At 39.0% G+C, this 16,965-nt stretch overlaps 1 protein-coding gene across 4 annotated transcripts in view; it reads left to right on the top strand.

Annotated features, from left to right (window-relative positions):
- The window catches only part of gpaa1 (glycosylphosphatidylinositol anchor attachment 1), a 95,937-nt gene extending 79,473 nt beyond the window's left edge, over positions 1–16,464 (top strand). For all 4 annotated transcript variants that reach the window (XM_077242089.1, XM_077242086.1, XM_077242087.1 and 1 more), the window contains 9 exons: positions 185–332; positions 2,476–2,577; positions 4,333–4,529; positions 6,279–6,475; positions 7,221–7,374; positions 8,596–8,667; positions 10,262–10,458; positions 12,139–12,309; positions 15,158–16,464. In XM_077242089.1, coding sequence (XP_077098204.1) covers positions 185–332; positions 2,476–2,577; positions 4,333–4,529; positions 6,279–6,475; positions 7,221–7,374; positions 8,596–8,667; positions 10,262–10,458; positions 12,139–12,309; positions 15,158–15,401 — 1,482 coding nt within the window. In that variant the 3' untranslated portion in view covers positions 15,402–16,464. The remainder of the gene's footprint in view (positions 1–184; positions 333–2,475; positions 2,578–4,332; positions 4,530–6,278; positions 6,476–7,220; positions 7,375–8,595; positions 8,668–10,261; positions 10,459–12,138; positions 12,310–15,157) is intronic.
- Positions 16,465–16,965: the final 501 nt, after the last annotated feature.

Genomic DNA, 16,965 nt, shown 5'->3' with positions numbered 1-16,965 from the left:
AATCCATGTAACGTGTGTAACAAGGACACATTAAAATAAAGTTTTGTTACTTTTTTTAGTTTTAAATGCATATGCATTTAACAAAAGGCAAGACTGGCAATGCTTTCATGTTTAAAAGTCTCAAGAATGAAGTAAATCTGATTCAATAATGAGGTATAATTGAATAAAAGCGTGTTTTGTTCAGATGGTTCGAGGCACGAATGTGTACGGGATCTTGCGTGCTCCTCGAGCTCCTCGCACAGAGGCTCTCGTCATCAGCGCCCCCTGCAGTCCTGGACACAGCAACAACCAGGCGGTCGGCCTTCTGCTGGCTCTCGCGCAGTTTTTCAGGAGTAAGGCACTGGTTTATACTGGGAAACAGCTGTGCAGCGGAGCGGTATCTGAGGCTCTGTTTACACTCGATATTAATGTGTGTTTTGGTGGATCGATCACAAGTAGACGAGAGACACATTTCCATTCACCCCTGGTGTTTAATCCGTCTCTTTTGTCCACTTTCACACACTTCTGTCCTGATTTCTTCAAGAGGAGGGTAAAATGTAGTGGTTTTTTTTCAGATCGTGCAATTTACATATGAACACGACCGGAGCCGACAGAAACACACGTAGAACATCAGCTTTAGTTTCTGCTGTGATAGACACATGACCAGCCGAACGCTGTGAGTGTGTGTTCGAAATCAGTAATGGTGTGAAAACATTGTGTTTGGTACGTTTTTTAATCCTCAAACCAAACTTGGGTCAGAAGTGGACAAGCTCAAAACATTTAAACCCCGTTTACACCTGTACTTAGTGTCGTCCATTTGTGACCCGATTGACCGAAACGCATCCTAACACCAGCAGTAAACAGGGCCTGAGTGTCTGTATCTGTACTAATCTTAATGCCGCTGAAAAGTGGGCGGGGTCTGTATATGTATTCGGGTGCAACTGGAAATGGGCGGGGCTTAATACGAAAGTCCATCAAATTACATGAGAATCCATTTCTAAATGTAATTCTGTTCCCTCCATAGTTTAAATTGAACAAGCATGTCTTAAATAACTCAATATTACTCATTATAACTAATTTATTTTTTATTATAATTATATTTTTTTAAGTATCCTCTAATTTAAACAATAATATGAAATGTTATATAAAATATATATCAAAATCTTTCCTTTTAATTGGAACTTTAAATTACCACCTTAAATAAAGAGGACTCGATGTAAAATAGCTTATCAGAGAAAATATTCAGTGAGGGAAAATTTCTAAAACCATCTTTACTATACATGTATGCAAATCTGAACAATTTAAAAAGGATACATAAATGCCGGCTCTTCGAGAGGGTGAGACAGAGAAATGTATCGTATTGTGCAAGGTTTAAAACATTTAAATACACATCAAGTAGTAGAAAATATGTATTATGTAGTATTTTAGTTGAGAACGGCTTGATTTCTGACTGAATGACTGCACATGTATCCCTTAATCTAATTAAAAGCCTCTGAATATTCAAAGCTTTTAATTTTAGACGTAGACTAGTCAAAAACCAGGCTTGGTTAATGTATCCATTTGTGGTCTGCCAAAAAATACTTGATATTTCTGAATTAGATTTCAGATTTTTCCCTGAAATTATCAAGCGCTGTATTTGGCCTTTACTTTGACCATTCAAGCGATTCGTTTGAAAGTCTTTATTTGGTGAGAAATTGCTTGAACTCTCTTGAGAATCTCATGAAATGTGTCAATAATAAAATGACTGCAATGGGCCCTAAAATATCCACATTTCTGTGATGCATAAAAAAGAGGCAATGAAAAATGTGCTTAAATTTGAGAACGGCTGTTTAAAGCATTATGGTGTGTTTATCATATTTATTGCACCACCTGGTGTTTGATTGGCACCAGTTTTTACATGAATCAGTTCTTACACAGTATTGAAAATTGGGCATCTTGTTCAAGATATAATATAAAGGAATTAGGCCATTTCCGTTACTATTCATCATCCTGGGGAATTCAAAGTTGAATGTTTTTGGTAAATATGGTCTCCAGAAATCTCCCTGAACTAGTTTCTTGTAAAAATCAAGGAAAATGTTAAAAAATGGTGGTTCCTTCTTATGTTTGCAATTGTATTGCCAAACCCTACAATTACAGGCCAAACCCTGCCAAATAATGTGTTTCGTTTTGCATTGATAAACTAAAAAATGTCGAAATATCTGCAATAATTACAGTTCAGCATAATTAATAATAGGATTAATAAGCATTGATTGGGCAACCGTTTATAGGACTTTTTTTGCCTATGTATTATATATACATATATACAGTGGGTTTTCCCTAGATGGTCGTGAATTCTGAGAGAGAGATTTTGTTTGTTTTATAAGGTTATATAAAGCATTTGAGTCTGTGCCTCTTGATAAGTTTGCTTTAGGTGTTCAAAATTTTAAAAACACAATGTTCTGCAATGAGATTGATCATCTTTTTTAAATAATTGACTGATCCACTTCTTCCCCAAAGACCAGGTTTACTGGGCCAAAGACATCATCTTCCTGGTGAACGAGCACGATCTGATCGGCATGCAGGCCTGGCTGGAAGGATACCACCACACTAACATTACAGGTGTGTACAGACGTCTTCGTTTTGGATTCAGGTCATAAAAAATGAAAAATTTCTCAGGTCATGACAAATTTCTAGGGGTGTGATGAAACGCTTATCTCACGAGACGAGACCAAGCGTGCCGCACAAGCCCTGAAAAGTGAAGCCAAAGCGTCTCGATCGCCCCCCGGTGACCGGTCCTAGTATAGCTCATAAACCCCGCCTCCCCGTGTTATTCAATGGGACGTGAGACCAACTAAACAATTAAATTACACTTCACATATCTTTTTTCCAAAGATAGTTTCTGTCGGTTACTGTAGTTTTCATCACGCTGATGTAATTTCAAGTGTTTGTTTTTAAAATAAGTTTGTTTTTAGTTAGTTATTTGATGCTATAAAAATGGCGCTGTGGCGTCATGATTGACAGCTGTGATTGACAGGTTCTCTGAGCAAAGTAGTCACTGAAGCAACAACAGGCTTTTTTTCGGGATCTTTGGAGAACGGAGGAGATTGGAGCTATAAATGTAATAACTAAATTTCTATAATTAATTATTTCACACCGACATAATGTGTTGTTCTGCAGCAGAGGCGCGTGCTTACGATTGATTCAGCGAGAGTGAGGGCGGGATCAGAGCGGGACGTCGATTTCGCGGCTTTACTTCCTGCTCACTACTGCGCATGTCTGGTCCCGAAATCGCAACTGCGCAGACTCAAGTCCCAAGATGTCAGCGCCATATCGGGACAATGGCGGCTTCACTTCTCGCCAATGGAAGAGAGCGAAGGGGCGTCGTCCATCTTTTTTTACAGTCTATGGACGAGACACGTACTCAGTGCGATCAGTGAACTGTGATTCCTGCTGCACCGTGTGCGACTGCAACTCATGCTGGATGAGCAGAGCAGACGTTTACAATACTTTACAATGGTCTTTATTTTGATCAAAACGACAGTGTAATGTGAATGTAGCGGTGACATATTCTATGCTAATTTCACCCGCACACCGTGTCCTAACCAGACGCGACGCGATAAGATTCCAGCGACAAATAGTAGTCTGTCCACACTAGACGCGGCGCGACTGCGAGATGCGTCAGAATCAATCAAAACCCACAGCCAATCAGAACAGCGTGTGGGCGGAGTCTCGCAGCAAGCAAATGGATAAATAGGCTAGATAATCAAATTCACAACTATTACAGCATTTAAACATTATTAAAAATACATAGGCTACTGAGTTACTGAAGCAATCTTTGTCAAAGAATACACTTGTTTGTTCACAGTTTTAACGTTCTTGTTTCCATTTGTTTAATTTCAAGATCTGAGGTGAATTATCCATTGTTGCTTTTACAGCTACAAATCTGGAGCACTAACTGATATTCAAAGTCACATTACTGGCTTTTAACATTAAATAAAGCACATAAACAGTACCTGAGATTACCATTGCCACACTTTGTGTTTGTTGTTCCAGCGCAACGTCGCAAAAAAATAGAAACCGTTTCTAAAATAGAATCGTCGTGTGTCGCCGTCGCGGTTGGTTAGCACAAAAACTCTGATTAACATGGAAAAGACGCCTTTTATCGCGTATCGCAGCGTGTGTAGTTAGGACACGGTGTCACGCTCCATCATGGTGATATCGGGAATCAGCTTTTCACTCGACGAGAAATCTCGTTACATTTTAGTCTCGTGAGATCTCGTCACACCGCTACTAATTTCACATTGCACTCATTCTAGCCCTTTTCGCCAGCTGTGTCTGTGGTCATTGTCCCGGCTCTCTCTCTCTCTGCTTCAGGGATGCAGTACTCGCCCCTGCAGGGCCGCGCTGGGTCGATTCAAGCCGCCCTCTCGCTGGAGCTCAGCAGTGACGTCATCACCAGCCTGGACCTGGTCCTGGAGGGGCTCAACGGGCAGCTGCCCAACCTGGACCTGGCCAACCTCTTCCACGCCTTCTGCCAGAAGCTAGGAGTGCTCTGCACCATTCAGGGGAAGGTAGGCTGGGGAACTCCCAGTTAGATTATAACCTTTTGTTCGCATTTTTTTAAGGGTTAGGTGTTTTTTTTTTATATATATATATGCAGCCGCCTATTAGAAATTAAACAGTCTTACATTACACTGTCATTATGTTATATAGAACTTATATTCATAATTAAGGATTTGGCGTTACAATGTTACGGCTAGATGCCTAGCAACCAACAGCCAATCGTGTGCCTCATATCCACGTGCTTTGGAGAGTTACAGAAACGCTGCGTGTTGGAGGCTATAAACAGTAGAAGCCATGTCCCAAACACACAATTATAATGATGTTCTCGTTGTAATTGTATGTAGCCTATATGACCGAAAATGTTGCACTTAACTGTATTTTCTTTTTTGAAGTGATTTCAATCATATTTCAAGCAATTAAAAACCATCATGTTGACCAGTGCGCATCTGAAGTGTGTCAACTGAAGGAAATAATCCATTATTTATCTGTAATATATCAGCCGATACGGATATGGTGGCCGATATATCGTGCATACCCTATTTATATTTGTGGTTAACGGTTGTATATGCTAATGTAACTAGCAAAAAGACTATAGCTGTGTCCGAATCGACGCACTATGCACTTACACACTATGTACTCAACCGTGAACTTTATAAGTTTTTTATTTTTGTCTTTCAACATTGGAGTCTGATGCCCCTCCCCCTCCATACGTGATTAAAGCTGTGACTGTTGAGTGCATGAAGTGTCTAATGTTCCACAATTCGTTTTTTTACGGTTAAATAAGTGAATCATCCGGGTATTTAAAGTGCACTTTTTCGTTTTGAAATTTTCAGTGTGAACGCACTGCTCGCACTATTATACTACAAAATGGCGTAGAATAGTGCACAAGTATGTGATTTTGGACGCACCTAATCACTATACACTTGCCTGACACAAACAGTTAATGTTTTATTGCCCATCCTTAACCTGACTACAGCCTCTACTCTTCAAAAAATCACCCTGCTGATATTAATCTCGTGTAAAAACACACTAAATAACACATATTTCAACATTTATTCTCCTGGCAAATGTACACAATCAATCCACACACCTGAAGAATACGAGAATATCTGTTCTGATGTCTTGAAGTCTAGATTTTAGAGGCAGTTATTGTCGAACCAATCTTTATTCAGACACCTTCAACATTTCTCACATTATCACAGTTTATCCGCTATAGTTTAGTAAATATCAAACAATTACCAAGCAATGCTTAATTCTATTCAGTCTGTGGCGTAAAAATGTCGAATTAGCAATTAAAGAAAAAACACGTAAGCAAAACATGATCAGGTCAAAGTGTCTGAATCATCATTTTTGGTCCCAGATTTTTTTTAAATAAATTTTACTGGTAGTCACTGTATGAAGAATTTTGGGGTATTATACGTCACAGTTTACTTTAATTTGCTATCCTCACTTACATAAATGAACTATAGTGTCCTGCACACACTAGTAAAAAAATATCAAAAAATATATATCTGGTGTCTGAATAATTTTGTTTTGACTGTATATGTGAACAGCTCAGAATCATGTTTGCGATATGTGGCTGCGTTTGCTTCGGGAGAAGAAGTTTGGATCAGAAGCTCAATGTTCACGACAGCGAGCCTCAACTGCGTATTTTCAAACGAATTTATAGATTGATTTCAGACGCTCACTGTTCTCCAGAGTTTATGCAAACGAGACACTGCTTGCTGAACACGTCAGGATTGCTTGTGTCTCCACAGCTCCAGAGGAACGACTGGGACACGGCGGAGGGCTACACACACGCGGCTCAGACCATGATGCTGATGGTGTTAAAGCAGGCGTGTGGGCGCTCGTGGGGGGATCACGGCCTCTTCCTGCGATACCACATCGAAGCCGCCTCTATTCGGGGCATCAACAGTTTCAGACACTACAAGATGGATGCCACCACCATTGGCAGGTTGGGTTTGTTCTAGGGATGGGCACTTTTCTAAAATATTGTATTCTAAAATTCGGGCTCATAAGAATTGAATATTCAAATATTCGTTTATTTAAATGACGTTTAATGAGGTTTTTTTTTTACGTTTTTATCACCATTTCTAAACAAGCTATGGTTAGGCAATATACACAACAAGCTTACGATATATCTTAAGGTTTTCTTTTAGTTGAAAACATTAATAATATGTGTAAGCCTAAACAAAACCAATATATAGATAACAAAAGTATGTAAATTCAAGCAGCGGGAATTGAAAAAAACGCTAATAAAGCAGATTATGACAGTTATCGGACAGAACGTACACTCGAGTCAGCATATGGTCATCATGTTTATATTGTTTCACGTTCATGTTAAGAAAAACAATAATATCCACATGCTCGAGTGAGAAAATGCAATGCGCTGACAGACGTTGCAGAGACACAAAGCAAACATAGTAAAATTCAAATAGTATTTAATTTTTCGAATAATAATTACAGATCGAATATTCAAAAATGTGAATATTCGTGCACACCCCTTGTATTACACAAGAAATTCACTATTGATGTCAAAACCATTTTACTTTTAAGAGCCATGGCCCATACTAAGCAGTCAAGCACTGTTTTATGGCAATTGTTCTTACTTGAGGATCAAGGTTGAAGGCAGTATTGGGCTAATCGGATAAATTGACCATCCATTGCTTTAATCCATCCTTATTTGTTCTTCTTCTCAGATTGTTGGAGGGAATGGCCCGTAAACTGAACAATCTCCTGGAGCGTCTTCATCAGTCATATTTCCTTTACCTTTTGCCCTCTCTCTCTCGGTTTGTGTCCATTGGCTACTATATGCCGGCGTTTGGCCTCCTGGCAGTCATCTTACTGCTTCGAGTATCCTTTTCAGTCTGTGCGCTTGCATTTAATCATCTGTAAGGACTGGGTCTAGTTATTTATTAATGAATAACCAAAACACCAAACAGTCTTAAATCCCTTCGACAGCAGCAACTAAGGGGTACGTTTACACGACAACGATATGCTTAAAACTGAGAAGTTTTTCCTTTGATTTTTCCGCGTACAGATGACACCATTGTCAAAAACGACTAAAAACGCTGTATTCTGCTGCCAGGCCAGTAGGTGGTGATGAAACACTATAGACCAGGGTTCCTCAAACTCGGTCCCGGAGGGCCGCTGTCCTGCAGAGTTTAGCTCCAACCCTGATCAAACACACTTACCTGTGAGTTTCTAGTGATCCTGAAGACCTTGATTAGCTTGCTCAGGTGTGTTTGATCAGAGTTGGAGCTAAACTCTGCAGGACAGCGGCCCTCCAGGACCGAGTTTGAGAAACCCTGCTATAGACTGAACACCTAATGCGCATGTGCCTGACGTCATCGTCTTCAGAGATTCACGTGTCTGCTGTTTACACGGAGACTGTTTTAAAAAACGTCCACTTTGAAACCCGTTTTCAAAACCCGTGCGCATAATAAGTTTTACGTTTTTAGTTGAAAACTGTGTCGTGTGAACAGCCCCTCAAATACAGGAACAACGGACAGTTTTCTACTTTTCAAAGACTCCACTAAATGAACATGAGGAAGGCAAGAAACTCTTACTGATAAATAGCAATGTAAACAAACATTAAGCAATTATGAACAGATAATTGAATCGAATGTACAGTTCAATCAAATCAGTGTGGATATAATTTAATTTTCTCTATTAGAAACCATTCAGAACTATGTATACCGACCAAAATTCTGCATTTTTTTTTGTATTTTATTGTATAAAGGTGGAGTCAAATTTTCCTTGGAAAAATCCAGTCATTTCAATAGGAATCAACATGATCGGGCGAGGGCAAAAGTCACCATGTTGACAAAAGCTGCTTGGTTTGTAATGGACTTCAGTGTGAGCCGGGCTTCATGATCCTCTACACTATTAACAATTAGACAAAGGACTGTTTTCCCTCACCTTGATTGGAAATGTGCTTGTGTAATAATTATTGTGGTGCAACTTTTTTTTTCTGAACAAAACCAACAAAACCTGAAGCAAAATTCAGAACCGAACGCTATTTTTCACCAGAATTGGATGATGTGTTTGTTCGAATCCTTAATTTCCCGTCAGGCGCTGGATCTCTGGGTTCATCTGGGAACGCCGGATCTGGCAGCGGTCGAGGGAGTCAGTGAAGCAGAGCGAGTAAGTCTCCTGTTATTTTAAGGTGCACAGAGTCATTTGTTTCACACTTAGTTTTACACCTAAAGAAATGAATAGAATTTAAATGTTGATAATTGATAAATATGTTGATGAGGACAGTGGGATAAGTTGCTGCATTCTCTCTCTTCTCGAAGATCTGAGCAAAGAAAATAAAATTATACCTAATTATATTTTAGGATGTCTGTTATCAAGTAAGATTACAAGTCAAGTCACCTTTATTTATATGCCACTTTATACAGTACAGATGAGTGACATGAATTGATGATTGACAGCTTTACAGTGTTAAAGAGGAAAATAATTAGTGATGCAAACAAAGTTCAAATCTAAAATAATAAGTTCAAATCTGCTGTAAAGCAGCTCTGAAATACAATAGTAAGCAGCCATTATTCAGGTGAAATCAGAGTTGATTCAGTTTGGTTCAATAACTGTTAAGTTCATTCATCTATTATCTATTATTCATCATCAATAACAAGAAAGCATCAGCTATCATAAGAAAATGAATTCTCAAAATCTTAATAAAATCTTGTTTAGCGTCTGCAATCTTTCATATTTGTAGACAAACTACAATTTCGCTTCTTGTTGATCACTTCAGAAAAGTTTGTTTCTTTTTCCATCTTTTGAGCTTGAGAATCATGCATTGCTGAAATGAATACATTAGATATTATTTGCACAAATCTGTATTAGAATTGTAAATGCATCAGTCTTTAGAAGTACAACATGAGATATTCAAAAATTCCAGTCAACATTATATTTATATATTACATGTGATGCTCTTCTAAAATGTGGCCAAGATCTTACACAGTAAATAATGCCAGATAATTTTTATGTAAAAAAGCTTCTAGCATTAATAACATATAATGATGACAGTTTGAAAAAGATGGTTTCGATTGGAGTATGTGTTGGTGACAGGGTTATTATCGTTCACTTAATTGATTAGACAATTTATAAAGATTAGTTCAAAAACTTTAAACGAAAATTTGAAATGTTGCCTTGGCAATAAACTGAGTTACTTAAGTTTAAGTTAAAGCACTACAATTATTAAATGGAAATAAATAAAGCTAAATAGCAATATATATATATATATAAAAAACCTGAATAAAATGACAAAAGCACATAACAAAATCACTAATCATTAAACTAAAATTAACATGAAAACTAAAAAATGTAACAATAAAAACTAATTCAAAATCCTAATAAAACTAAAATAACACTGGTCGTGAGGAGGTTAAATTTGGGAGTAATTGACATTTTTTTAGAGTCAAGTTTTTTTTACATTGAGGTCTCGCTCCATTTTTCACAATCCAGTCAGTTCCAGATTAATACAATTCTGCCTCGGCTATTTGTTTTTCATTCTGCTTCACTATAATTGTTACATGCCGAGAAAGCAACATAGAGTCGGCCCAGATTCAGCCCACATCTGGTTGGTACACGTGGATCCCACACATCCCGGATCTGGGCCGACACTATGTTACGGTGTTCACTTTGTTTCATTTAAAGCTATGTTTAATGTATCAGATTCGGGGATTGATTCCCAGTTCCTCGTAGCGTAATGTTTGTTTCCTGTGTTTCTCTTTAGCCGCCGGGTCCGGGTGTGTTGTCAGTGTTGACCCCAGTGGTGATAAGTCACCTGACAGGTGTGGCGCTGTACCTGCTACCTGTTCATCTGCAGGAGATCGCAGTCGAGCACTTCCCTGTGTCTGAAACTGAAGCTGTGGTGCTCACTGCTATTGCCATCTATACCGCAGGCCTAGCCCTGCCACACAACACACAACGGTACACACACTAACTCTTCTGAAAGCCCGACGTATACTTCACGTAGTTCTCATCATCGGGAGGGTCCACGTGGATGGTACGCATACAGCAGTGCATGTGCGAGGTGAATGTTGAGACGGAAGAGTCCACTAGGTGGCAGTTGTGATGTACTGGTGTGTAATCAAAAAGAGTGCAGAAAGAGCTAAAGAGAGAGTAGTCTCGCGTAGCCAGAGCTTCAGACTGACGGCCGAAGGTCTGGACTCTATCGCAGCTTTTCTTGGTCAAGGATCGCCCAAGAGCACGTTTGACTGACATGTAACGCAACCAATCACAGTTCGTTTTGTTCCGCGTCATGTTTAGGGGCGTGACGATATAATGTCGATGACCCTACAATAACAGACCGGCGTGCATCTAATAAATTATTCATTCAAGGACGTTGTGTGAGTTTACTGCAACAATGGAGCCGCGAATTTCTCACACTTTTGAAAATCCAGCGTTTAGTTGATCCTGGTAAGCGTTTATTGTCACGGTTGTAAACACAATGGCTTTCTTCTTCCACGAGGGGTTTTGGCGTCACGGCATTTGTTTCCAGGCGGACTGATAAAGAACGCGACACACACATCTCCCGGACATCCTGTAGAATTCAGCCAATCAGATCACGACTTCAAAACTCCTGAAAAGTGTGCCGTATGCATCAGACGTTCAGCCAACGGTTCGTGGGCGTGACGTCTGAGGCTGAGACTATGTTTGTGATAGAAACATGTTTTCAAACTATTTTATACAAATTCCTCAAGATATAGTCCTAATTTTAAAGTTTTAGGGTGTGTTCACACTTGTAGTTCAGTTCGCTTGGTTCAAAAGTACTCCTGGTCCGGTTAGCGTTCACATAGAGACAGAGCGGCACGCGTCATAATCTGAAAACCACGCCAACTGGGGGGAAACAACCCAACCCTCTCTATTGACTTTGTATTGCGAGAAGCTGCCTTCTTGTCATTTCTGGCTTATAACAAAAAACAAAACAATGTCTAAAAGCTGCTGTGTGACAAGGTGTACAGCAAACAAGCTAAAACACCCAGACCTAAGTTTGTGTAAGCTGTCGACCCCAAAAAACAAGCGTTTAAGGACACAAAAGTAGATACAGAGTCATATTACATTGAGAACTAACTTACGCCCACTGGAGGGGAACGTAATCAGCATAGCTTAGCTTACAGAAATATTTTATACACAATTTACCCATTCTTCCAGCTGATGCTTCACGTCTTATTGCCTGTATCCACTTTTGTGTCCTTAAATGCTCGTTTTTTTACGGTTCGGGAGCTTATAAAAACTTAGTTCTGGGTTATTGTTTGCTTGTACACCTTGTCATTCGGCAGCTCTGTCTCTAAACACAACATCACAAAGCAGGATATCATTCTCCATCGTTTTTGTTCTGGTTCTTGTTCTAAACTTTGAATGCAATGGCAGATCCGCTACTTTTCTTCTTCTATGCTTGCGAGCGAATGTCCTGTAAGTGACGTGACTCAGTGCTGCCATCTGGCGTCTGGTAGAGTACAGAAAATAAATACTCATCCATCCACGGTTGAGTATACTTCGAAAGCTTAGCGGAACACGGAAAATGAAGTATACCGGGCCTTAATGCATTTCACACTGTGCCAGATGTTTATTCACCAACACTGATCATGTGTTTTCTGTCTGTGACAGGTTGTTGTCTGGAGAGGGAACAGAGCAGGGCTGGAAAGTGCTGAAACTGACGGCTTTGCTCTATCTAGCAGTGTTGTTGGGCTGCACAGCCCTCATTAACTTCTCTCTGGGCTTCATCTTGGCCGTCACACTGGTGCCCATCACCGCCAGCATCACGCCACACATGCCCAAGTACAAAACAGTTTCAGCAAACACTCTTTTATATTTGTCAGGCATGCTCTGAAGATAATCTGAGGCAATTTAGGTGAAAATGTGACAGAATTTGTTGAAATTACTGTATAAGCAAATCTTTTCTTGCTTATACTAAGACCCACTGGCCATTATAATGAACATCAAATTGAAAAACATTCCCTTGTTATATATATGCACATATCACCAAACGCAAGTAAAATTCGGCGTTGGCGAGTATATGAAACAATGTCACTTGTCAGTTTGTCTGTAACATTAACACAAAGGTTTATACCTTGATCGTTTAAATATTCAAGTGCAAGAAGACACAAAAGAGAGTTCATTGTGTTACAGACAACTGAGCTCTCCTTCACGTCTTCTTGCACTTGAGCGACCAATTCACACAAAATTATGTAAAAAAAAATAAAAAAATTGAGTACCCTAGTAAACATAGTCGGTTATGACTTAAGTGAACACAAACAGTTGAGAAAGTACCTGTATCAGTATATTAGATCAGTATATTTCTGCATTCGCTCTTAAAGTGACAGCAGCCTAATATTCCTGCTGCCGTCTGTGTTTTTTAATGTTAATCAAGAAAAAATCCCTCGCTGCTCTTGACTTTTGTAACTTTAACAATAATTAATTAATGAATAAGATGTTTAATTTATACAGTGAAGAATATGCAGACTATTATTACTGAGTGTTTACTTGTCTTTAATGTTTTACATTTATATTATTTGGGCTAGTAGGTTTAGCTGTGGTATTGAAGTTGCAATAGAGAATTGTGAATTTTCACTGGTATCTAAAATTTTGGTGGCATTACTGCCTTTTTTCTAAAAAAAGTTTCATGACCGGTAACATTTTCTTAAGCCACCGGCCATTGTCAGGTGTGGCAAAAAGTTTGTTTTAGGCCCTGTGTGCATCTCTTCAAACACAACAATGTAGCTTAACTTAACAACATCACATGTGATCCGTTCCTCATTTGGCTGTCACAAGCGGATACTGATATTTTACCATCATGATCAGCAGATTTTATACTTTTAGATGCATTAAAGCCACACTATGTAAGATTTTTGGTAAAAATTTCTGAAAACCACTAGAACAATGTTATATATTTAGTTGAGTTGTGTCAAATGTTTCTAAGAATGTTTAAATATGCAGTTTTAACCAGTTGAACGTGCGTCGCCTAATTGACTTGGCTAAATTAACTAAATTAACTTAATGATTAACTTTCATTGTCAATTGCGCTTGTTCCTGTTCCGTGTTCTCAATCTGGCAACCCATGTGAGCGTCGAGTCTGAGGAGGCAGGGAAACAACTCTCTCTGATGTTTTTAATTTGGACTGCAGTACCGATTTCCACCACTAGCTGTCAATCTTACACATTGCAGTATTAACGTTACATGTTGATTTCATTGCCTCATCAGTCTGTGGTCAGCAATACCGATAACTGCTGAAAATACTCTTAATACAAGTTTAGGGGCTGTTTACATAACAGTCTTCAACTAAAAACGTAAAACTTTGTTGTCGTGTAAATGAACGGCCAAAACGCATTGTGTTTTGGGTAGGGATGCACCGATACCATTTTTTTCAGAATCGATCCGATCCGATTCCAAAAATTCTGAGTATCGACCGATACCGATCCGATACCTGCTCAGTTGTTTTTAAATCAAGTAGAATTTATATAACTCTCTTGTGTGTTGAACTGATAATCACTTTTTTGTGTGTTAAACACAATCTACTTAATACAGACAACTTCATTATAAAGAAAAACAACAAATAAAAAAAATATATGATCATAATCTGACAAAAATGCTATTATAAACTAGATTAGTGGATAATTCAGCAGTAAAATTTTGTCGCATTCGCGACGCGTTGAATGAAGAATGACTGAAGCCCAATTTTTACTTCTGCGTCGAACTCACGCCGTAGCTACGTCGTAGGCTGTGTGTAGCACGCGTACCCTTCGGTGTACCGTGACGTGCACCTCTCCAAAAATGTAACAGCGCGTCAATTCTACGCGGACGCAAGCGCTGTGATTGGTCTGCTAGAAGCCCTCCCTCAGGTTTCACATGTTCCCTCTGCATGTGTAATAGCGCGTCAACGCGGACAACGACGCAGAAGTATAAATGAAAAACAACGCGTAGTGTATAGCGTAGAGGCTCCAGCGTAGGTCCGACACAGAAGTATAAATAAGCCTTGACAGCCGCAGCGGAGGGAAAAGTTTATGTGATCTTGAATTTAATGACTTAAATGTTCATTTCTATCACACATTATAGGCTACTATATAATGGCTTCAGAATACTTGTAATATAGTGTATGAAAACTTTATGGTGCTTTATAATGTTTTTGTGCCTTTTGTGGGGCTAACAATAACACAATATAGTATACGCACAATATCGGATTTGGATCGGCCTCGTCTGACCGATACCCGATCCGGCAAAAATGGCAGTATCGGATCGGTGCATCCCTAGTTTTGGGTGCCTGAAAGCGGGTTTCAAAGTGCACGTTTTTGAAAACCGGTCTCTGTGTAAACAACAAAAACGTGAATCTCTGAAGACGATGATGTCATGCACATGCGTATTACGTGTTCAGTCTATAGTGTTTCATCGCCACCTACTGGCCAGGCAGCAGAATACAGCGTTTTTAGCCGTTTTTGCGGATCCGATTGTTTTGACTGGTGTCGTCTGTACGCGGGAAACTCAAAGAAACGTCTCTGTTTTAACCATATCGTTCTCCTGTAAACGTCCCCTAAGACATAACCAAATTATATGTCTCGAATCAAACAGCTAGTGAGTTATTAACAGTTTTTCCTGTGCCTGTTGTCCTCTAATGCTGTGTTTCGTGTGTCAGAGCTCTGAGTGCTGTGGTGATGGTGCTGCTCAGTCCTGCCTTCACCATCCTCTACTGCGTCTTCATCTACCAGGAGCTCATCGAGGTGCCCGTCAGCATCAACGAGGGCTGGATGCTGTTCCTCTCCGTCATCTCGCAGGGCATTCTGGATCACTCGCTCTACGGCTCGCTCGTGTACCCGCTGTTAGCCCTGTTCGTTTACCCCTGCTGGCTGATGTTCTGGAACATCCTCTTCTGGAAGTAACCAGCTTCTAATGGAGCAGTTTTCAGAACAATCCCACTTGGAAAGATTCGTTGTCCGTCTGTGGGCATTGTCTGCTGTTATTGGTTGGCGGAAACAAGGTCTAGGCGGATGTCAGGCGCTGAGAAAGTACGAATAAAGAGTGTTTAATGGTGGGACTTCAACGGTAAGAGTTCTTTGGTTCGAGTATTGAGTGTGTTTGGGGGAATATAGGGATTTATTTCTTGCCCAACGTTGTAAACCGATTCACAAAATATGGCATGAAGACATAAGTAGGACAGAATGAATGAAGCAAATTCAGAAACATTGCAATATTGTTACTAGATAAGTGGACATATTGGATAATTTATTATCTCGGTAACACTTTATTTTACAGTGTCTTTGTTACATGTACTTACCATAGTAATAACAGTAAATTATGCATAATTACATGCAACTAACACTCAACCAAACCCTAACCCTATATTAAGTACATGTAGTTAATTAATATTACTCAGTACTAATATATAATTACACTGTAACAATGACGCCTTAAAATGAAGTGTAACCCACTTTACAACAAGGTTCATTGGTTAACATTAGTTAATGTATTTACTAACATGAACTAACCATGAGCAATACATTTGTTACTGTATTTATTAATCGTATCTAATGTTAGTTAATAAAAATCTTTGTTCATGTTAGTTCACAGTGCATTAACTAATGTTAACAATATTTTAATAACGTATTAGTAAATGTTGAAATTAACAAAGATTAATAAATGCTGTAGAAGTATTGTTCATTATTAGCTAATATTAACTAATGAACCTTATTGTAAATTGTTACCATTATCTCATTATAGAAAAGGTTTTACATAGTTTTGAACTCATGGGTGCTGTAATCTTTTTATCAATATGGTATAAAAGTCATAAAGTTTGCAAGAAGATTGTGACTCTCCTCTTAATGCATTACATCGAGTTTATTTCATTTGAGCCAGGCAACACTGTCTTCATATGCTCCCATACATTATGCACATGGCATGGATCTTTTTGATTATTAAAGTTGAATAAAATTACTTAAAACAAAATGTCAGAGTTACTGCATCTTAATTATTTGTTAATTTATATTTAAATCAAGTTTCCCATGTCTCAAGTGGTAATATTAATAAAACAACGGTTTGAATTGAGAAATATCAGAAAGCATTCATTGGATTAATCAGACCAGTAATCTCATCTGTTTTACTGAAACATGGCTGAATGAAAATCATAGTGTGGATATATTGAGGGATTGACCACAATACGAGCCGACAGAGACAAGGTCAAATCACGGAAATTGGTTGGTGGAGGACTCTGTATGTATGTATGTTGATAAGAACTGGTCATCGCAGTTTACCATAATTGAAGTGTGACTTGTACCCCGGACTATGAGACTTTGGTTGTATGTTTTAGACCCTTTAATCTGCCGTGTGAATTTGGTCGAATAACCATATTCCTAGTGTATGTACCAGGGCCTAATAATAACGAGGCAGCAGAGCATATTGCAGAGTGCTTTACTTTTACTAACAAAGTCGGCAGACCAACCAGTCTTC

Source organism: Siphateles boraxobius, unplaced genomic scaffold (genome assembly GCF_051911475.1).
Source record: "Siphateles boraxobius isolate OS27281-9 unplaced genomic scaffold, OSU_SipBor_1 25, whole genome shotgun sequence".
In the NCBI taxonomy this organism is placed as follows: domain Eukaryota; kingdom Metazoa; phylum Chordata; class Actinopteri; order Cypriniformes; family Leuciscidae; genus Siphateles; species Siphateles boraxobius.
The sequence above is the reverse complement of the archived record's forward strand: the minus strand, read 5'-3'. Positions and strand labels throughout refer to the sequence as shown.